This window comes from Carcharhinus amblyrhynchos, chromosome 4 (genome assembly GCF_965287045.1).
Source record: "Carcharhinus amblyrhynchos chromosome 4, sCarAmb.v2.hapA, whole genome shotgun sequence".
Lineage (NCBI taxonomy): Eukaryota > Metazoa > Chordata > Chondrichthyes > Carcharhiniformes > Carcharhinidae > Carcharhinus > Carcharhinus amblyrhynchos.
Window position 1 is genome coordinate 70,042,363 of NC_137327.1, and position 23,689 is coordinate 70,066,051.

The 23,689-nt window shown below is 43.6% G+C and overlaps 1 protein-coding gene and 1 long non-coding RNA gene across 2 annotated transcripts in view; one reads left to right on the top strand and one right to left on the bottom strand.

The window, feature by feature from the left end:
* Window positions 1-23,689, bottom strand: part of LOC145342101 (uncharacterized) — a 162,948-nt gene that overhangs the window by 42,469 nt on the left and 96,790 nt on the right. The window lies entirely within an intron of this gene.
* The window catches only part of LOC145342618 (sodium- and chloride-dependent neutral and basic amino acid transporter B(0+)-like), a 40,134-nt gene that overhangs the window by 2,624 nt on the left and 13,821 nt on the right, over window positions 1-23,689 (top strand). The window contains exons 2-4 of the mRNA XM_080188163.1: window positions 10,876-11,029; window positions 13,337-13,468; window positions 21,287-21,454. Of these exons, the coding sequence (XP_080044289.1) occupies window positions 10,876-11,029; window positions 13,337-13,468; window positions 21,287-21,454 (454 nt within the window). The remainder of the gene's footprint in view (window positions 1-10,875; window positions 11,030-13,336; window positions 13,469-21,286; window positions 21,455-23,689) is intronic.

The following is a 23,689-nucleotide window of genomic DNA, read 5'->3' on the forward strand; positions in this document are numbered from 1 at the left end:
TAGAGTTTCTCTACTTTCTCAGAAGACTAAGGAAATTTGATATGTCCACTATGACTTTCAGTAACTTTTACAGATGCACCATAGAAAGCATTCTTTCTGGCTGCATTACAGCTTGGTATGGCTTCTGTTCTATTAAAGACTGCAAGAAACTACAAAAGGTTGTGAACAAAATCCAGTCCATCACTCAAACCAGCCTCCCATCCATTGACACTGTCTATATTTCTTATTGCCTTGGAAAAGCAGCCAGCATAATTAAGGACCCCATGCACCTCTGACATACTCTCTTCCACCAACTTGCATCAGGAAAAAAATACAAATGTCTGAGGACACATACGAATTTACTCAAGAACAGCTTCTTCCCTGCTGCCATCAGATGTTCAAATGGACTTAGCTTGCAGTAAGTTGATCTTTCTCTACACCCTAGCTATGACTGTAACACTACATTCTGCACTCTCTCCCTTCCTTCTCTATTAACGGTGTGCTTTGTTTGCATAGTGTGCAAGAAATAATACTTTTCACAGTATTCCATTATATGTGACATCAATAAGTCAAATCAAAATCAAATCAAATTTAGGGGTTTTGGAACCAGTGGCCAAAGTGAGTGGGCCATGCCCGTAGTTTCAGTCATGAAGACCGATGGATCTGTGAGACTACGTGGGGACTTTGAGGTCACAGTGAATCCTAACGTATGTGTGGAATAGTGACCGTTACCATTCGTTAACTGGGCTGGGGAGGAGAAATTCATTAAGATGGGTCTTTCCCAAGTGTATCTGCAAATGGGGATGGCTGAGGATTCACAATCATTGTTAACGATTGTCACCCAAAAACGATTAAAAGCAAATTACTGCGGATGCTGGAATCTGAAACCAAAAAAGAAAGTGCTGGAAAATGTCAGCAGGTCTGGCAGCATCTGTAAGGAGAGAAAGGAGCTGACGTTTCGAGTCCAGATGATCCTTTGTCAAAACTAAAAGGCGTAGAAAGTGGGAGATATTTATACTGCAGGGGGAGGGAATGAAAGATGAGTCATAACCATAGAAACCAGGGATAAAGACTCCTAATAGCTGTCCCCAGAGAGAATAAAGGATGTGAATGGCCAAATTGCAAAGAAGCTATAAGATGTGACAGATGAAGATATTGGGACTGGGGGGGTGGGGGGAATGGGACAGAGGTAGAATGTAGAAAAGGGGAAAGGGGGGAGAAAAAATAAGGGAAGGGGGATGAAGTAGGGGAAGGAAAGAGTTGGTGGGGGGAAGGAAAATGAAGAAAGACCATAAAGAAATAAAAGGTAGAGAACAGTAAAATATTTAATAAATTGGAATGAAAATAAAGGGGACAGAGGTGGGGGTAGAGCAAATCATCTAAGTTGTTGAATTCGATGTTGAGACCGGAAGGCTGTAAGGTGCCTAGCTTGAAGATGAAATGCTGTTCCTCCTGTTTGCAGAATGCTGACAGAGGGAGTGAAGCAAAGATGTGTTTGGTGGTGACGTCACGCTGGAATTGGCGAAAATGGCAGAGGATTATGCTTTGCATATGGAGGCGGGTGGGGTGAAATGTGAGAACAAAGGGGGACTCTGGATTGTTTCGCTACAAGCGACTGCCTTTGGAATTACATCATTTCCGGCCATTTTCCACAGGAAAATAGACCAAATTCTATGTGGTCTTCCGGGGGGTGCAGTGCTATTTAGATGACATATTCATCACAGTGCTACTAATGAGGAACACTTATATAATCCGGAACGAATGCTGAAGAGGCAGGAAATTCCCTAGCATAGTAAATTTGTCTCTCCTAATTTGCAGACATGGTTTGCAAATCAGGAGAGACACATGCAAATTTTTCAAAGACTCAGTGGAGTACCTGGGTCATGTCATCGATGATGAGAGGTTGCATAAGGCTCCGAAGAAACAAGAAGATATTAATAAGGTACCCAGACTGGCAAATTTGCCACAGTTGAGATCCTTGCTGGGACGGATCAATTATTATGGCAAATTTATGCCAGATCTCACGATCGTATTGAAATCTCTGCATCGAATACTGATGAAAGGTCAGATATGGCAGTGGGTATGGGAATGTGAAAAGGCCTACCAAGTGGCAAAGGAGGCATTAAAGGAATCTGGAGTTTCGATACACTTCAACCCAAATCCACTTATTCAGCTGGCATGAGACGTGTCACCACATGGGGTGGGAGTGGTTCTCTCCCACATGATGGACAATGGGGAAGACCGACCCATTGCTTTCACATTGCGATCATGCTCTAAGGCAGAGAGAAATAGAAAAGGAGGCAGTGAGTATCATTTTTGGGCTGGCGAAGTTCCACCAATTCTCGTATGTCAGAAATTTGTCCTATTATCGGATTACAGACCAGTCACAACAATGTTGAGCCCCTATTCGAGTATTCCATCAGTGGAGACTGCAAGGTTGCAAAGGTGTGTATTGATCTTGTCAAGACATTCATTTGAGATCCATTATTGGCAGTTGAACTGAGTATGTTCTTATGTTCTTATGTGTGTTATCGAGACTGCCTTTGCCAGGGAACAGGGAGGATTCTGAGGAGACTGTGAAGATAACATATTTTTCACATGAGAATAAAGTTCTGATTATTGCTGTGAATATTAAGCTAGCCACAAGGAAAGACCTCATATTGAGTCGAGTGATACCTCGTCCAGAGGGGGACGACTTATCACAAGAAGGACCCAGAGTTGAGGCCCTGTTTGAACCGAGAGTAGGAAGTATCGTTTCAGGATGGCTGCTTGTTGTGGGGTATGTGTGTCATTAGCTTGACTGGAGCAGCTGCACTAAGGGCACCCAGGGGTGATACGGATGAAGGAGATGGCCAGGAGTTACATCTGGTGGCTAAACATATTTGCTAGTATAGAAGATTAAGCAGGAGCGTGAGTAGCATGCTCCCAAATTCAGAAAGCACCACCAGTGTTGCCATTACATTCTTGGGAATGGCCAAAAGGACCATAGGAATGTGTCCATATCGATTTTGCAGAGCCAGTGGAAAACTGCATGTTTCTAGTGGACATGGATGCATATTCTAAGTGGCCGGAGGTGAAATGCATGAAAACAAAGTAACCACAGTAACAACTACCACAGTAACTACCTTGGACAGACTGGATGACGTGCTTGCCAGTTTTGGGTATTCAGTGGAAGTGGTGAGTGACAACGGGCAGCAGTTAGTGTCATGGGAATTCGAGGAGTACATGAACTGCATGGCATTCAACATGAAAGGTCTGCTTCACATCATCTGGTGAACAATGGCCCAGTGGACCGACTTGTGCAGTGGGTAAAACACTCCTTGGCAGCACCAGAGGGGGAAGGCTCGTTGAGGCAAAAAAACAGTTTTTAAATATATATGGAAATACACCGCATGTAATGGCAAAATAACCCCGGTGACATTGATGCTAGGAAGACAGTTACAGACAATGGTCAACTTACTGAGGCCAGAAGAGACCAGACAAATAGTGGAGAAGAGTCAAGAGAGGCAGATGGACTGGTGAGCTGAGCATGCAAAACTGAGAACTTTTCAAAAAGATGAAATAATCCTAGCAATTAACTATGCGCCAGGAAAAATGTGGATTCTGACAGTAATACTCGTCAAAACTGGGCAGCTGTCCTACACTGTAGAGATGCAAGGTGAGCTGCCGTGGTGTCGGCCTGCAGACCAATTACTGGTGGCACCCTATCAAGGAATGAAAACACCAGCTGGAGAGGTTCCTGAGGAAGGGAGTGGGGACCCATGACAACAGTATCAGCTAATGAGCCAGGAACACCGGTAGTAGTGAATGATGTTGTGGGTATGGAAGAATCATTGGAGCCGCAGTCACTGGAGAAAGACCAAAGGCTGATCCCAGCTCACAGGAAATAACTTCCACGAAACTGTCTGCCTCTGGATTGATTGATCATTTTTATATAATATGAACAGTTGTGTGGCAGGCCAAATGAATGTTATTATGTCTGTAATGTGTAAAGTTATGTTTAAGTAAATAATTGATTGTTATTTCTGGATGAAGATTGCTAAATAAATGGGAGAATGTTATGTATGTGGGGTGTGGCCCCTTTAAGAAGACAGGTCAGGTGACCCAGGGTATAGGGTAACCTGCCTGAGAAACTGCCCCTACAGCCACTCGAGGGCTGGGGTGTGATAGTACAGTTCTTCAATGAACCCTATTGTTCCTGTGGCTTATCTTCCCATGTGGCTTCTTTGGAGCTACCCCCTGGTAGTCTCAGACTTAACAATATTCTACAAGACTCACGGGGAGATGTGTTTATGATCCCCCATGGCCATCATAACCTCCTTTCCCTTCAAATCCACTTCTTCCCCTGCACCCCGCCACAGGGCGGCCTGGCATTCGGCCTGGGGTCAATTAGAAGCAGGATCGGATCGGGGATATGAAACGGATTGGAGACATTCACTTCTGAAGGACACGTTATAAAGCCACTGGTGCTGGTTCTTCCTGAGGTCTTGATTCAGTTGGCCACTGGTCTCTTCCGTTTTCATCTTGGAATCTGTGCCCTCAACACCCAGAGGGACAGGCATGGGGTTGATCTCCAGTTATGACAGTGGTCATGCTCATAGCTGGTAATGAGACTTGCACTGGCAGGGATTTCTTACTCCTAAGATGGCGCTTCCCAACAATTTTGCCCTGCACTTGGACCTTATATGACAGTTATGATCCCAGGAACCCAATTTCATGACTATCATCACACAATGCAATAGGCTTTTTCGTTACATCTCTCCGGTGATGTTCCAGTAGGGCGACACGGTGGCACAGTGCTGCCTCACTGTTCCAGGGACCCAGGTTCAATTCCGGCCTTGGGTGACTGTCTGTGTGGAGTTTGCACATTCTCCTGATGTCTGCATAGGTTTCCTCTGGTTGCTCCAGTTTCCTCCCATAGTCCAAAGATGTGTGGATTAGGTTGATTGGCCATGCTAAATTGTCCGTTAGTGTCAGGGGGACTTGCAGGGTAAATATTTGGGATTACAGGGATAGGGCCTGGGTGGGATTGTTTTCAGTGCAGGCTTAATGAGCCAAATGGCCTCCTTCTGCACTGTAGGGATCCTATGATTCTATGATACTGCCCCAACCCCATAAGGGGAGGCATCACATGTTAGGATAAGGTCCTTTTTGGGGTCAAAATTGGCCAAAAAATTAAAGATTTCTGTTTAATGTTGTTGAAAGCCTTCAGCTCCGGTGCCCCCCAAGACAATTTTTGATGTTCCTGTAATAGAGTATGCAAGTGGGGGGCAAATAAGGAAAAAAAAATTGGAATAAATTTCTGTAATAATTCACTAAACCCCAGGAAACATTTCAATTCCATGGGATTCCTTGGAGTTGGTGCCTCCTTAATGGCCCTCACCTTGTTCTGCACCAAATGAAGGCCCTTGTTATCCACCCAATATCCCAAATAGATCATGGCACTTGCTTGGAAGACTTACTCTGACCTCCAACAATTGCTGTAAGACATCTTCCAAGTTTGTTATGTGTTTGTGTTCCAAAGTTCAGCGACCGACTCATTGTCCAGGTACACTGCGACCTGAGGTAACACTTGGAGTATGTTCTCCATGACTCATTGAAAAATGGTGCATGCAGACGAGACTATGAAGGGCTGGTGAATTTACTCACGTCAGCCTTTTTGCATGCTAATGTCACATACTTCCGGGAAAGCTCATCTAATTCAAGTTGGAGATATGCAAGGCTCATGTCTGACCTCGAAAATGTTTGGCCACCAGTTAATCTGGCATACAGGTCTCCGCTCGGAGCATGGGGTACCTGTCAAGTTTAGAAATCATATTCACAGTTAGCTTATAGTGTCCATAAAGTCAGATTGACTTTTCTTACTTAAGGACAGGAACAACAGGTGCAGCCCACTTTGTGATCTGTATGTGTCTTATTATGATGTGGAGATGCCGGCGTTGGACTGGGGTAAACACAGTAAGAAGTCTGACAACACCAGGTTTAAGTCCAACCGAATCAAATAAATTAAATATATATCAAATAAATTGGTTGGACTCAAACCTGGTGTTGTCAGACTTCTTACTGTGTCTTATTATGTCCAGCTTTTCCAGGTATTCCAGTTCCAACTCTATATTTTCAAAGAGTGAGTAAAAGACCTGGTCTCACTTTAAAATTCTTAAGCATTGCATCAGGATTGACTTAGATCTTAGCTTTGCTTCCCTTATTTTTAAAGTCCCTCGTGGAAAGCTTTGGATAAACTAGGCTTGTACTCGTTAGAGTTTAGAAGAATGAGGGGAGATCTCATTGAGACATATAAGATGATGAATGGGATGGATAGGATAGAGCTGGAGAGACTCTTCCCGCTCGGAAAGGACAGTAGGACTAGGGGGCACAGCCTCAAGATAAAGGGGGGGGCGGTTTAGAACGGAGTTGAGGAGGAACTTCTTCACTCAAAGGGTGGTGAATCTCTGGAATTCTCTGCCCGTTGAAGTGGTGGAGGCTACCTCGCTAAATATTTTCAAGACGCGGGTCGATGGGTTTTTGATAAGCGAGGGGATTAAGGGTTATGGGGAGAGGGCGGGAATGTGGAACTGAGCCACGACAGATCAGCCATGATCTTATTGAATGGCGGGGCAGGCTCGAAGGGCTAGATGGTCTACTCCTGCTCCTATTTCTTATGTTCTTATGTTCTTATTTATTGTATGGTTCCTCAATGGCCAGCCTGAAGATCTCCAGCCAGTTCACTCCAATGAGGCTATGTCCTTGTCGCATACAATGATTAGTAGAAGTTGTGCTGACTGCTGCCTGTTAGTCACTAGGATCAGCGTGGTGCCATTTATCCGCAATGGTTCCCCCATGTAGGTGACCTGCCTGGCCTTTCTGTTTTCTAAGCTCGTGAGCTGAATCTCAGCTAGGAAGCAATTATAAGTCTGCTTCTCAGTAACAGAGACTGCAGTCGCAATATCCACTTCCATTTTTAATGGGTGGCCATTCACTAATAAGTCCACCATTATGGGAGCAGCATTTATCATGAAGATGCAGTTTAATTGCATTGTCCCTGTTCCTGGCAATGGACATACCTGCAGGATATGATTTGGTACTGGCCTTGGCCTCATTTCAAAACATAATGCATCTTGTTTGTCCCATTCTTGTCACCCATGTAATAATTTTTGCTAGGCCAGTCTTCCATCACGTTTATTTGCAATGTACATTAGGTAGCACTTCTCCAGCTGCGGTGACAGATCAGCTCCTGAACATTTTGACTGCTGGCCTGAGTAGAGCCGACTGGTTTTAAGCCACTGCTGTTCCTTCCCTATTGGGAGCACCTCCACTCACTTAATAGGGGAGCTCGTGTACCACAAGGCCATTGGGGAGATCTATTAACAATCGCCCCATGACCATCATAATCGCACCCTAAAGATGCATTGAGGAATCCCACACACAGGTTCCCAGCTAAGGTTTGAATGCCAATTCCCAAGAAGAGCAAATTTCCAATAGGAAATTGACCTGCGCTGCGAAACATCTGAAAATGTGACTTAAATCTCAAACCTCGAATCGGTTTGACTAGATTCCATCAATAGTTGTCCAGAAAAAAATTAGAAGAATTAAAATGACTTCTAACTTCTGGGTAACTATTGTGCTGACTCATACCAATTCCTTATGGGACACACCCCATGCCCCTAAACCTCCAGGGGACTTCATCCACCCCCCAACTAAACCCCATGGGACTCCTCCACCCTCCAATATCTCCCCCTCCCCAGCAGGGACACACCACCCCCATTGGATAGCCCTCCCCAGTGGTATTCCCTGAATCCCAAGAAACGTCCTACTATGCCATCAGAACTCTTCCCCCATCAAGGCCCGACTTCAAGCCTTTAATCATCTCCTCCTACCTCTAGCTAACCCAACTCCTGACTCTCACTTCCACCCCAACATTTCACCGGATCCCACCCTCCCGTGTGGCCTGACCCATCTGAGACCCGACCCAACCCATCCTCTCAGTCTGATCTACCCCCAAGGCCCAGCCTAACTCCCCTGCCCCTCCTCAAAGACCCAACCAACCCAACTCAACCTGGTCCAGTATGATCCCGGCATCCTGAATCCCAATCCAAATCTCAAACACTCCCCCCCACCCACCCCACCCAGCAAGAGATTCGTAGGCCCAACTACACAGATGTTTATTAACAGAGAAAAAAAACACTCCTAATGCTCAATATAAGAGCTTCAAACAAGTGTAATGATGCTGCGCAACACTTAAAACCGTGACTTACTAATTAAAGTAATTTACTAATTAAAGTAATTTACTAATTAAAGTAAGTTACTAATCTGTGTGAAAAACCTCAGGCAAAATCCCACACGTTTTTGCCTAACCCTCAACTCAAACCCCCTCATGGCTCGACAGACTGGAGGGGCTGATTGTGAACAAGTCCCCAGGACCGGATGGAATGCATCCGAGGGTTCTGAAAGAAATGGCGGAGGTGATAGTGGATGCCTTGGTGGTTATTTTCCAGACGTCGCTGGATTCCGGAGAAGTGCCGGAAGATTAGAAAACGGCTAATGTTACGCCGTTGTTTAAGAAGGGTGCCAGGCAAAAGGCGGGGAATTATAGGCCGGTTAGTTTAACGTCTGTGGTAGGTAAAATGTTAGAATCCGTCATTAAGGAGGAAATTGCAAGGCATCTTGAAGGGAATTGCTTGATAGAGCAGACGCAGCACGGTTTCATTAAAGGGAAGTCGTGTCTGACAAATTTACTGGAGTTCTATGAGGATGTGTCTAGGGCGGTGGATAGAGGAGAGCCGGTGGATGTGGTCTTTCTGGATTTTCAGAAGGCGTTTGACAAAGTACCTCACAAGAGGTTATTGCAGAAGGTCGAGGGACATGGAGTTGGGGGTAGGGTGTTAGCGTGGATAGAGGATTGGTTGTCAAATAGGAGGCAGAGAGTGGGGGTCAATGGGTGCTATTCGGATTGGCGGATGGTGACTAGTGGAGTGCCCCAGGGGTCGGTGCTGGGGCCTCAGCTATTTACCATTTATATAGATGATCTGGAGGAGGGAACCGAGTGTAGGGTGTCGAAATTTGCTGATGACACCAAGATTGGGGGAACGGCAAATTGTGCGGAGGGTGTGGAGAGTCTGCAGAAGGATCTAGATAGGCTGGGCGAATGGGCCAGGAAATGGCAAATGGAATTTAATGTTGGCAAATGTGAGGTGGTCCACTTTGGTAGGAATAATGGTAGGAAGGATTATTACTGACGTGGCGAAAAACTGCAGCAGGCGACGGTGCAGAGGGACCTTGGGGTCCTTGTGCATGAGTCGGAAAAACCCAGCTTGCAGGTGCAACAGGTGGTCAGGAAGGCGAATGGGATGCTGGCCTTCATAGCGAGGGGGATTGAATATAAAAGTAGGGAGGTCTTGCTGCAGCTGTATAGGGCATTGGTGAGGCCGCAGCTGGAGTACTGTGTGCAGTTTTGGGCGCCGCACCTGCGCAAAGATATTTTGGCCTTGGAGGGAGTGCAGAGGTTTACTAGGCTGATACCGGAGTTGAGGGGGTTGAGCTATGAGGAGAGGCTGAATAAACTAGGCTTGTACTCGTTAGAGTTTAGAAGAATGAGGGGAGATCTCATTGAGACGTATAAGATGTTGAATGGGATGGATAGGATAGAGGTGGAGAGACTCTTCCCGCTCAGAAAGGACAGTAGGACTAGGGGGCACAGCCTCAAGATAAAGGGGGGGCGGTTTAGAACGGAGTTGAGGAGGAACTTCTTCACTCAAAGGGTGGTGAATCTCTGGAATTCTCTGCCCGTTGAAGTGGTGGAGGCTGCCTCGCTAAATATTTTTAAGACGCCGGTTGATGGGTTTTTGATAAGAGAGGGGATTAAGGGTTATGGGGAGAGGGCGGGAAAGTGGAACTGAGCCACGACAGATCAGCCATGATCTTATTGAATGGCGGGGCAGGCTCGAAGGGCTAGATGGCCTACTCCTGCTCCTATTTCTTATGTTCTTATGTTTCTACCATAACCTATCTTGGAACTTCAGCCCAAATATCCCTCGGACCTGACTGATGTTTACAATTCCCCACACAGTTGGTCCTTTCAGTGCAAACTGTAGGTCTGTGAATCAGGTTGAGCCTCTTCTTGGTGATTCAGTGCAAGACTTAACTGTCTTAGCCTTTCTATTAAAAAAATTATCAAAAATATCAAAGATATTTTCTGGAGACATCCTGTTTGGATGGTCAGTGCTTAGCATTTTTTAATCTCTTTAACCTGGTTTCTGCCTTGGTCCAGACAAACCATCGCGATGATGTTTCCAAAATTGAAACAATGGATCCATTCAGGTGTGATGCCTTAGTGTCTTGATACAGTACTGACATGTTTTAAAGATTAACCCCTTACAGTACAGTTGCGGCTTAGCCTGTTTGTTTACAGTGTTTTTTGTGTCCATGAAGCATTTGGGGTTTTGTATTTAATAAAAACACAGTTGGAGGGGATTTCCTTCCTACATCTGCTACACCTGTAAATGGTTTGATAGACTCACATCTCTCACTGGAGGAGTCATTGCCTAACGTGAAAATTATTAACCAAAAACTAATGTAGCTGTGCTGTACAAAGTTCATAGATACCCAACATTTCAACCCTCAAACGTGACAGAATTGGCATAATGGTCAAGAGAGAATTTGTTCTATCTGGGTTCTCACAGAATGGCCATTCAGAGGACACAGTAAATATCAAAATGTGACGATAAACTTGTGTAAAACTCAGAGGTGCTAATGATTTGGGGAGATTGTTATGAATTGCAGAGTCTGTCTGTTGGGTTCAAGGACTGCGGCTAAGTGGAGAAAAAGTGTTTCTGTTATGGGGGAAAACTGTACTTTCTGTTTGAGTTCCAGATTGAGAAAGTCTTTCTTCTTTTGCTCCAGGTTGTCACCAATGAACATGACGGTGAGAGTGACGAGAATGTGGAGCGAGGCAACTGGTCCTCAAAGACTGACTACTTGCTTTCAATGATTGGCTGTGCTGTTGGTCTGGGCAATGTCTGGAGATTCCCCTACCTGGCTTACAAAAATGGAGGAGGTACTGTCATGAAGTGTGCTGTACTGTAGGAGAGTGGAAGACAGAAAGCTTGTGACTAGTGGTGTGCCGCAGGGATTGGTGTTGGGTCCATTGTTGTTTGTCATCTATATCAATGATCTGGATGATAACGTGGTAAATTGGATCAGCAAATTTGCTGATGATACAAAGATTGGAGGTGTAGTGGACAATGAGGAAGGTTTTCAAAGCTTGCAGAGGGACTTGGATCAACAAGAAAAATGGGTTGAAAAATGACAAATGGAATTTAACGCAGACAAGTGTGAGGTATTGCACTTTGGAAGGACAAACCAAAGTAGAAAGTATAGGATAAGTGGTAGGACTCTGAAGAGTGCAGTTGAACAGAGGGATCTGGGAATACAGATGAGAATTCCCTAAAAGTGACGTCACAGGTGGATAGGGTCGTAAAAAGTGTTTTTGGTACATTGGTCTTTATAAATTGGAGTATCGAGTATAAAAGTTGGAGTGTTATGGTAAGGCATTGGTGACGCCAAATTTAGAGTATTGTGTACAGTTTTGATCACCTAGTTACAGGAAGGATGTAAATAAGGTTGAAAGAGTGCAGAGAAAGTTCACAAGGATGTTGCCAGGACTTGAGAAGCTGAGTTACAGAGAGAGATTGAATAGGTTAGGACTTTATTCCCTGGAGCGTAGAAGAATGAGGGAAGATTTGATAGAGGTGTATAAGATTTTGATGGGTATAGATAGAGTGGCTTTTTCCACTGAGGCTAGAGGAGAAAAAAAACCTGAGGGCATGGGTTAAGGTTGAAAGGAGAAAAGTTTAAAGGGAATATTAGTGGGGGCTTCTTCACACGGAGAGTGGTTGGAGTGTGGAATGAGCTACCGGATAAAGTGGTAAATGCAGGATCACTTTTAACATTTAAGAAAAACTTGGACAGGTTCATCGATGAGAGGAGTGTGGAGGGATATGGTCCAAGTGCGGGTCAGTGGGACTAGGCAAAAGATGGTTCGGTATAGACAAGAAGAGCCAAAAGGCCTGTTTCTGAGCTGTAATTTTCTATGGTTTTATGATTCTAAAAGAATATTCAGTATAAAAAAATCCAAAGTTGAACATTACTGGAGTAGACTTGAATACCACAAATTTAATCTTTTTCCAGATTTTTTTTATCAGATATTATTTATTCAGATGTGAATCATGTGACAAGGTGATATTTATTCCCCTTCCCTGAAGGCAGTAAGAGATAATCGTGTTGTGAGACTGAAGATGTGTAGGTCAGATTAGTTGTGGGTAGCAGTGACATTTTCAGCTGTGGAAATTAGCGAATCAGTTGGCACTCTTACCAGATATTGCTTTTGAATTTCCTATAAAGTAATTTGGATGTGGTTGTTTGTTCGGCAGTGTGTAATGAGGCAGTAATGATGGGAATTTGGTCTCATTCCCTTAGCCTGCTGTACTGCTCCATTTTACCCTGTAAAAGGGGCAGGTGCAGGAATCACTGGTCTGTATTTGCAGCAGCAATTTCACTGGGAGCAAAGCGTGTGGAAAACTGATGAGATTGGGCCCCACTTGAAATAAATTCCATTAAAGATTCAAAATGAACCTTAAGGTTTGATCTACAAATAGTGAAGAAATTCAGGATTGGGGGATTATTTGATGTTATAGTCATTAATATAGGATGAGTATCCTTTATGCGTAAATCCAAAATCAAACACAACCAAAAATCCCATTGTTTTTGAACCTCATTAACTTTTATTATTGAAGTATCTTTGTTGGACTGCCTGGTTAACATTGTGAGTTTAATTGTGAACATGTCAAGAAGGGACATGTTGCATGTATCCAGTATTTACTCTGTGAGACATCTTACTTTTCTACTCATTTTATTCACTTTGGACTATAGCTAACCTAGGCTTAGAATATTGTGATGTAAGCTTTTAGATAGAGGATACTTGACTGATAATATATTTTATCTAACGTGTGTATGTCCCACACTTTCAAAAGGAATAAATCGATCCTCCAGTCCCTGGAAGAAATTCAATATCAAATGTTTCTGCTGGGATCACTAATTATGTTTTAATTTCCAGCAATAAAACCCTCAGTGAATTCCCTGGAAATCTTACTGTGCTGAAACAGAACATTTACTCTGTTTTTGTTTGTATTTAGATGCTGAATAAACATGCAACCTGCAGTCATACTCACAACCATTTGTCTCCCATGTTAATATGAAATCCAACACTTAGTTGTTTGACAACCACTCCAAAACTGCAGTACTAAAATTGCTCGCTCAAGCATCCAGAGAATCTATTTTACTTTTCTTTAACTATATATTCCAGGTGTCTTCCTTATTCCCTATACACTCATGCTGGCACTAGTTGGGATACCAATGTTTTTCCTGGAATCTTCCTTTGGTCAGTTTGCCAGCCTTGGACCTGTTGCAGGGTGGAAAGCTGTGCCAATGTTACAAGGTTAGTGTTTATTCACCAGTACAAATTCGGAAGGGTTTAATTGAGCAATAGGGGGCCATGTTCTCTCTGGTCGGTAGAGAAGGCTGCCAGTCATTTGAATCAATATCACTCATTTTACACTTTCACACAAAGTGAAAATTACCCTAATGTTGATTAATTCATATTATTACACTGTTAATAATTTCATTATCAGCAGAGTTTGAGCCAGTCTTGCTGTTACTGTTCACAATCTGTTTTGTCATTCATTTTACAAGGACTGATACAGATTTTGGAGAGACGGACACAGTGAGTGAAAAAGTCCATTCCCTCGTTCTGAATTGAATCGGATGTTAGACCCAACACGAGGAAAAATCTCAGTCTGACATTTGGTTTTTAACACTGACGTTTGTTTTTATCATTCATTTTTCTGTATAAGATTTAGATCAATTGAAATTGTTAGTTTAATTTCATTGAAACAACTGGAGGCTCATGAGGTCACTGAAATTGAAAGCTGGGAATAAAGACATCCATCCTCAGTGTGCAGAGGAGGGAATTCAATCTCTTGTAGTGAACTGATTACATGATGTTGTATTTGTAACATAGGTCATACAATCAAATCAGTTTATCTATATTCCAGTTGAGCTGCCTCCCTTCTGTTTATAACAAACTCTGTCAGCAAATCCTCTAGTTACAACTCCCTCAAATCTTTGTCAAACCTCTTCTTAAAGACATCTATTAGACTTAACCAGTCTCTGCGGTATTGAGTTACACATTCACATCACTCTCTAGCTAAAGACATATCTCCTTAATTCCTTGCTGTTTCCTAGTGACCGTTTTAGGTTAATGGCCTCTTCCCCACAAGGGGAAAGACTGGTGTAATTTTATCCATGAGACCTGTGCGCAATACTTGGTCAAGGATAGGTTTGTTTCAGCAGTGGGCTTTCCTTGTCCCTTCAATTCCACCAAAGTACCAGCATTTTATTTTCAGCTTTCCCAAAATCCTGGAGTGCGAGTGTGATGACAGTTGCAAATGACGGCACGGTATTTAAAGGGAAGTCTGGAGGGCCGAGTGGCCTACTCCTGCTTCTAATTTGCATGTCAGAATAGTTGCATGAGACCTTATTTGTGAAAGCTACTTGAAGTTAGAGAATGAAGAACCAGGTGGGAAGGCTGACCTCTGGTCGACTATCTCACCCCTGGAGATAAAGCTGGAGATGTTAGGGCGAGAATGGGAATGGTCTTTTGGACCGGAGGAGGAGGAGCACAGCTACATGATGAAACAGGCCTGGCTGGCTTTTGTGGAGGCTGGAAGCATTGCTGGAAAAGGTTTAATAACCTTACCAGGACAGGAAAGGTGCTTGTTATATCACTTTCATGTAGCATCAGTCACTCTGTGCCTTTCCCAGTGCTCCTCTGACCTACTCGCTTCACAGTTTCGCACATTGCTTTCTGTCGAGCGATCTCTTCGAACTAGATTCTGAAGAGGCCATACTCACATTTAACCTCATCCAATTGCTAACTCTCACCAATCCCTCCATTCATCCTCTCCACATATTACCCTTCTCACATCCTTAACCCTCTGCTTTCTCTCTTTGCAGGAGAAGAGAGTGCACACCTCGAGACACAGCCAAAGAGCAGGGGAGCTACAACCACCCTGAATGTAGAAAGGCAGCATGCCCAGGAGAATGGCAGAATGGCACAGCCATTAGGGATCAGGGTTATAAAGCCAGCAGCCACCCACGTTGGTGACATTAAAAATCACACTGCCAATTGGTGCATGATAATCATTCATGTTGAATTGATGCTACCACTAACTGAAATGTCATGAGCTTTCAGAGCATTGCCCCTTCATCAGGTGAGTGATAATGTAATGACATGCACAATACGGCATCTGACCCTTTTCCACATATTAATACTAATTTAAGTCTTTTATCTCTCATAGGTGCTGTAATGGTAATGGAGAAGTTGCAGTTTTATGAGGATAAGGAATCCTTGGAGGAGACTGACCACACTGAGGAATCACTGTCACATGGCTTATGCACACGGTCTACCAGAGCAGATTCAGTAAAAAGTCTGACAACACCAGGTTTTAGTCCAACCGATTTATTTGATAGTAAACTCACAAGCTTTCGAGGGGACTGCCTCTTCGTCAGGTGAATGGAGAGTGAATGGAGAGAACTCTCCATTCACCTGATGAAGAGGCAGTCCCCTCGAAAGCTTGTGAGTTTACTATCAAATAAATCGGTTGGACTAAAACCTGGTGTTGTCAGACTTTTTACTGTGTTTACCCCAGTCCAACGCTGGCACATCCACATCATGAGCAGATTCACACCTTGGTGGGTACTGCATGGAGGTAGTTAGGTTGTCACACGGTGAGATGTATGACATGGGTGAGCAGGAACAGTTATTAGAAAGCAGGACAGGTGTGGAGAAACCCCATGAAGACACTTGAATAAGCATTGGTAAAACAATGAAAACAGAAAATGCTGCAAATACTCAAGAGGCCAAGCAGGTTCTGTGGAGAGAGAAACGGAATTTACAAATCAGATTTCTGAAAAGTCCAGTCAACTGTGGAGAAATGGGGCATGTGGGACATGGACGTGGAAGGCCCACCACTATTTCTGACAGATTCTTTTTTGCCGGCAGATGGAATCACATAGGTGTGAAGCCTGTATTTAGCCTGGCCATTTGTAATCAATGCTGAACTCATTCTCCTTGGTCCAGATCCTTAATGGTATAAGTCATGAATTTATGCTGTTCATGTAAATGCTCTTGAATGGTCATGATCTGATTTATTTAAATCTGCAGCACTTTAAGCATGAAAAAGCAGGCTGAAACTACCAGTTAGAGTTAATAAAACACTCTCTGTTGGACTGCTTTGATTAACAGTTAGCCACCTGGGATAAATTATAAAAATCATTTTGTAACCTGGAGACCAAAACTGCATGTAGCACTCTGACAGTAAACAACTAATATTCCGTACAGACTTAGGCAAGAATTCTCTGGCCATTCATGCTGGCGGAATCTTCCAGTCCCACTGATGGTGCACCCCTGCCATGTGTTTCCTAGCGGTGTGGGGTGGAATCAATGGGAAATTCCATTGACAGCGGCTGAACCAGGAGTGGTGGGAAATAAACGCCAGCTTAGTTTTTTTTAATAGCCTAATTACATGAAGGAGGTCATGTAATGTAATAGGTAGCATCCCTTCCCTGGACCAGAAGCTCTGGGTTCAATCCCAGCTCAGGACTTGATGACTGAATAAAGTGTGTCAATAATGTGGCCAAACAGGTTCCGTATCAACCTGTAAATCCTTCCAATATACACCATGACACTTGTTAAGAACGGGAGAGATTCCTAGTCACCATTCAATTGGAGCCTCTACTATCATCATCCATAGCTCTAGACTACAATATGCATGTAAAATGCCACAGTAACAGAAGTCCCTGAATTAACTATGACACACTAACAATTAATCCATGATTTGTATATTTGTATTCCTAGATCATTGCCCCTTTTAACACTTTTAGATTCCAGCTGTTCAAAGAAGCATGTAACCTTTTAATTTTATTAACTAAATTGCAATATCTCACACTTATCTATGTTGAAATTTATTTACCAATATTTTGCCCACTGCGTTGTCCTGGAATTTGATGTAGTCCACCTTAGTCCGACACAGTTTGGTTTCATCATGAATTCAGAAATTCTGCTTTGCATTTTAAAGCCTAAATTATTAATAGAATTCATTAACAATTGTCCCAGCGTAGATCCATGTGGGAACCAACTTTCCATTTCCTACCCCTCTGAACGGATGCTCTTTAGGCCCTAATCTGTGTTTCTTTTGTCTTACAGCCAGCGAGCTCGGCATTGCATTCTTTGTCCCTTCATTCTATATGCTGTAACCGTAATCATTGGTCTCTTGTGTAGCAAGTTATTGAAGGTCATTTGAAAATCTGGATAAATAACCACATTAGCTCAATGAAACATTCTTACTAATTTCTGATTTTTAAAATTCTGATTACATCTTAAGTACAGATTATTTCAGAAGCTTCATTATATCTCTTTCATTAACAGAAAGCATAATTAAAATTATCTGTGCACCCACATCCCCAATATTAATATGAAAGGACTTTCCAAGAGAATGGGATGGCTTTGCATCTGGAAAATGGAATGGCAAAAATCTTAGCTCTAGCTTAAATTGTACCAACCATTTGTGACAAGAAGATGTGATGAACACTTATCCACATGAGATGATCTCCGCTGTTTGTAAAGGGACAATGTAGAAATGAAAATTTAGAGTTGGTCATAATGAATGGTGGACATGGAGTTTTGGCAGCATCCAGATTCATTGATGCCTCTATGGAGTTATTGCTGAGTGCAGTGAGGAGCAGGAGACATACTGAAATAGGAGGGAGAACTGACTGTGAAGCACTTACCAATGCAGCTGAGGCAATGAGTAGCAAGAGAATTCTGCCTCAGTCTTAGATAAATTACAGGAAGGATTTACTGACTTAATCAGGGTCAGCCAGTGTGAGCATATATGATGATTCAGCTTCATCCTTTGGTTTAAGCCTTTTCATCCTCTCACCTTTCACTGTTTTTACAGAGTCATAGAATTTGTTTTTCAATCATTTACATGAAGGCATCACTGGCTTGACCAACATTTATTGCTCATCCCTGCTTGCCCTTGAGAAGGTGGTGGTGAGCTGCCTTCTTCAAGTGCTTCAATCCAAAAAGTGTAGGTACACCAACTGTGCTGTTAGGGAGGAAGTTCCATGATTTTGATTTTGACTGAGCAACAGTGGAGGAACAGCTATATATTTCCAAGTCAGAATGGTGAGTGACTTGGAGGGGACTCCAGGTAGTGGTGTCTGCTGCCCTTGCCCTCCTAGATGGTAATGAGTTGGAAAGGTCTAAGGCACCTTGGAGAGTTCCGCAGTGCTTCTTGTAGATAGGCACGCTGCTGCAATTATTCATCGGTGGTGGAGTGGGTGAATGTTTGAAGAAGGGATTTCAATCAAGTGGACTGCTTTGTCCTGGATGTTGTTGAGTTTATTGAGTGTTGTTCCAGCTACACTCATCCAGGCAAATGGAGAGTATTCCATCACATTCCTGACTTGTGCCTTAAAGATGGTGGACAGGCTTTGGGGAGTCAGGAGCTGAGTTACTTGCCACAGGATTATTAACCTTTGGCCTACTCTTGTAGCCATTGCATTTATATGGTGAGTCCAGTTCAGTTTCTGATCAATCATAATCCCCAGGATTCAGTGATGGTAATGCCGTTTAATGTCAAGTGCAATGATTAGATTCTCTCTTGTTGGAGATGATAATGGCCTGGCACTTGTATGGAGTGAGCATATATTTTTTGCCACTTGTCAGCCCCAAGCCTGGATATTGTCCAGTCTTGTTGCCTTTGGACATGAACTGCTTCAGTATTGGAGGAGCCATGAATGGTACTGAACATTGTGCAATCATGGGTGAACATCCACACTTCTGAACTTACAATGCAGAAGGAGACCATTCAACTCATCGAATCTGCACTGGCTCTCTGAAAGAGCGTTCTACCTAATCCCACTCCCCAGTCTTATCCCCATAACTTTGCACATTATTTTTTTCAGGTGGCAATTCAATTCCCTTTTGAATACCTCAATCGAACCTGCCTCTACCACCCTCTCAGGATATTCATTCCAGATTCCAACCAGCCTCAGGGTGAAAAGGTTTTTGCTAACAGATTCCATTATTTTGAATCTGTGCCCTCTTGAATGGGAACAGTTTCTCACCTGTCCATGCCCTTTTGGAACTTGAATACTTCTATCAAATCTCCTCTCAGCTATTTTTCCTCCAAGGAATAAGGTCCCAGCTTTTCCAATCTATCCTCATTGTGACAGCTCTTTACCCCGGAATCATTCTTGTGAATCTTCTGTGGGCTCTCTCCAGTGCCTATATTATACTAACATGTCACCCTTCACAGTCTCTCAATTGTTCAGCAACACCCACACTTCACTTTCCGTGCACTTGAACTCCCCATCCATCATTGCCACACACCCCAATCTTTATGCGATGTAATGCATCTGTCTCATGGTCACCCTGACTGAAAGCACGGTTCACACCCCGCCAATAGGATAAGTGCCTCGCCTTTATTCATTCATGGGACTGTCTTCATGCCCTTTGTAGGTGACAGGAAAAGAGATGGTCAGCTCCGAAAAGCCCAACAGCTGCAGAAGAGGATGCCCTGGAGATAAGTGACAGCTTTGTCTTCCTCTCAATCAGAGATGGAGAGAGAGAGAAATCACAAATATCTCAAACTCACATGCACTGACTTTATTTCACCATTGTTTGAGCCTCGGAAGCCTGAATCTGCCGATTGTCAGGATTCCACAAATGAATTGTATGCCTTTCTTTTATCTTCCAGGGTCGTCTTACATGAACAAGATTTGCATATTGTGCACAGTTCTTCACAGGATGTCAATAGTTTTGATTGCCGCAGTATTAATGTGAAAGTGGCTTGTCAGTGACAGGGTATCCCCCCTCCCCTACCTCCTTCTATGCCTCCCTTCAGTTTATTTCCCACCGGTGCACCACCCTCCCTGTGCACAGGCTGATCCCATCACAGCATGTCTTGGCTACCATGATTGGTTGTGGTGATGTTTGGTCAAACAGGTTCAACTCGTTCTTACCCAGATCTTGTTGATTTGAAATCTGCCAAGCTTGAATAAAACTGACATCACTCAAGTACTCTTTGTCAAATAATTCAATTTAATTTAATTATTAGTGAGACAAGTATAGAATCATTGAATCATAGAATCTCTACAGTACAGAAGGAGACCGTTTGGCCCATCAAGTCTGTACCAATCGCAATCCCACCCAGGCCCTATTTCCGTAATCCCACACATTTACCCTGCTAATCCCCCTGACTCTTGGGTCAATTTAGCATGGCCAATCAACCTAACTTGCACATCTTTGGACTGTGGGAGGAAACTGGAGCACCCAGAGGAAACCTCCACAGCTACAGGGAGAAAGTAAAAACTCCACTCAGACAGTTACCTAAGGTCAGAACTGAACCTTCTTCCCTGGCACAGTGAGGCAGCAGTGCTAACCACTGTACCATCAGGCCACCCAAGTTGGCTTTCATTAACACCGCAATGAAGTTACTGTGAAAATTCTCTAGTCGCCACACTCTGACGCCTATTTGGCTACACAAAGGGAGAATTTAGCATGGCCAGAGCACCTAACCAGCACCTCTTTCGGACTGTGAGAGGAAACCTGAGCACCCCAAGGAAACCCACGTGGCAAGGGGAGAACGTGCAGATTACACACAGTCACTGACCCAAACCGGGAATGTTTGGCAAATGAAACTGCAGCACCAGCTGCAAAAGTGCCCACTGTAAAAAGTGAACTTTTATTCAGATTAGATAATGATGCTATCCAGTGATCTCACCTGACTGTCAATTTATGGCTTTTCACAAGTCAGAAAATGAGGAGGAAATAACTGGCTCTTTTCTCTTGATATTAATGCCATTTTATCCAGTAGCTCAATGCATAAAACAAAATTGTGACATCTGAAGCAAGATTGGCTCAAAATTGAAATATATCAAAGTTAAAACTGTAACTATTATTAGTATGGTTTCACGGTCTAGGAGAAAGTTCAGAGGCGTGGGTCAGGGCTTGAATGTAAAACCATCAATGAAGCGCAGTTGATAAATAATTCTAGACAGTTATGAACATACAAATAATGGCAGATATTACTATGGTAACAAATTGTCATGAAAGAAGATTGATTTGTCTGATCATGTGAAAGAATTAATTTCAAATTAATAGTTTCTATTCTTGTTCCATTTCAAGGTGTGGGTATAACCATGATCCTTTTTGGTTCAATTTCCAACATTTCCTACTGCTGCATCATTGCCTACAGCCTGTATTACTTGTTCGCCTCCTTCCAATCCCCCCTGCCGTGGGCAGACTGCTTCAGTTGGTGGGGCGCAGATAAAACATGCAGCAGGACTCCCAAAGGTACTGTCTGAACTTCTATTGGGTAACCAACTGTTATCGGTCTGAATGTGAGAGAAACACGGACATTGGTTTCAGTGAGCTTTTTCGTTGTGATCACACAGCAGAAATACAGAGATAGAAATCAGCCACAGGAGCCATCTGACTGAAGGACTTGAAATTTCGGAGTGTCAATAATAAATATTTACAGACAAGCCAAATACTTTAAGAAAACTGATTGGTCTTCAATGGATTGATCCTGTCTCTGCTGGTGATATGTTCTCTTGTTCTTTGTCCCTTGCTTCCTTATTCTACTTATTTCTCTTCCACTTAGTTAATCTTCAGAGTTTAAATTTGGGAACACACAGTTTTAACCAACCTCACCATCCTAAACACGAAGATAGGGTGCGAACATCATGAATCTTACCTGTGACCCACACAGAACTTATACTGAGCAGCAAGTGGTTGGTGCTGTACTTAGTGTCTGAAGTGTGCATGGAGGATCAAGAGGTCAGGAAGAAGGGATAAAGGGTCATGGGGCTAAAGGCTAGGCTCAGGTCTGGGAGGAAGCTCAAAGTTGGGGGTCAGACTTTGAATGTACAAGGTCAAAGATCTCTGGAATCAGAGCAGTACAATTGTGGTAAAGACATCAGGAGCAATTTTACTACTTTGCCCTGCCATTGATAGGTGGGGTGAGCCGGTGAATTCACGGGAGTGCCAAGAAATCAGGTTCGCACCCAATTTCTCTCCTCTCATGATTTTACTGGAACCAGATATCAGGCACATTCAGCCTCCATTCATTTCCAGTGAGAGGCTGAATAAATTATTTAAATATGTGCCTCACCAGGAGAGGTTCTTTCCGGCGAGGAAAATAGCTGGTCCCCACAAATGGCGATCAGAAGTGATGGCCTTGCTGGCAGAACTGGAGGCCATTGAGGACCCCTTGGAAGTTGAGGGCAAGGGAGAATGCCCCTTGGGCAGTGTCAGCCCAGCACCTTGGCACTGCCCACAGAGCGGTGGCAGGGATCGGGTCTGAGGGCTCGGTTCTGCAGAGGCTGGGGCATAAAGGGGCGGAGCCTATAGGGCCAGGCCAATCAGGTAAGGATGGGTGGCTGTGAGTCGGCAGGCGATTGGTGGGGGAGGGCAATGATCTGAGCAGCAGGCAACAAGGAGCAATATTTCCAGGTAGGGGGACGTTCATGATTGGCCCCCAGTATAGCTGGGTGGGGGGTAGAGGGGGTGCCTGTTAGCAGTTTGTTTTGTCAAGGCTGGCTACAGCAGCAGAGAGCTGACAGGTGTTTTTCTCTCTGTCAGACCTGTCAGCTCTTCACTGGTTGCCATTGCACATGTGCAGCCACAGGTCTGCACTTGTGCAATGGCTCCCTTTGCTGCTGCAGCAGCCTTTCTGGCAAGTTAAGTCCTGTCCACATCCTCTATGGTTAGAAACTTTCTAGTCTATTTTTTCCTTCTCTAAGTGTATCAAATATGCAATTTGGACTTGCCCAAAAAATGGATCTGAAACTCTCCCATTTTCACATCAGCACTTAGAATTTTTCTCATATAATTGCCCCCATCCATTTTTTTACATATATATGAGTCATTTAAAGCTGGTTCTCTCTGAGGCAGTCAGCTCTGTACACCAGTTGTTAGGATCAGTACTTGAATTTATGATTAGCTTAAAGCCTATTTCAGGTGTGAGTAAAGGACATTGCCTGTTTGTCATTTTCCAACACAGTGGGAGGTTCACTTCTAGTTGGAAGAGAGCCCACCAATCCTACCCACGAACTTAGGGCCTTAATTGACTGTAGAACCTGTAAAATAATTGTATGTGGCCACATTTAATCCCTAATGTAATGATTTAGGAAGCCTGACTGGAAAGGAACATTATTTAATATAGAATGTTAAGTAAAACAGCTATTGTGATGTACACATAATAGTCCCTGCCTGGGAGTGTAGTTCAGCAAGCCCCGTCCTGAGCCTGCCTTATAAAAGGCTCAGATAATGAGTTCAAGCTGACCATTCTACTGGCTGTTACCAGAGGAACTCATTCTCAATGAGTCTCACAGGGAGATGAATCAGTGATTTCCCCATGGACCTTGTGGGAATTATCACACCTGATATCTTTTATCTGCAGGTTCTGGGTTTTTGTCACATATTTTTCCTTCAAAGAAATCATAGAATATCTACAATGCAGAATGAGGCCATTCAGCTCATTGATGTTCACTGACAAGAATCCCACGCAGGCCCTATCCCCGGATC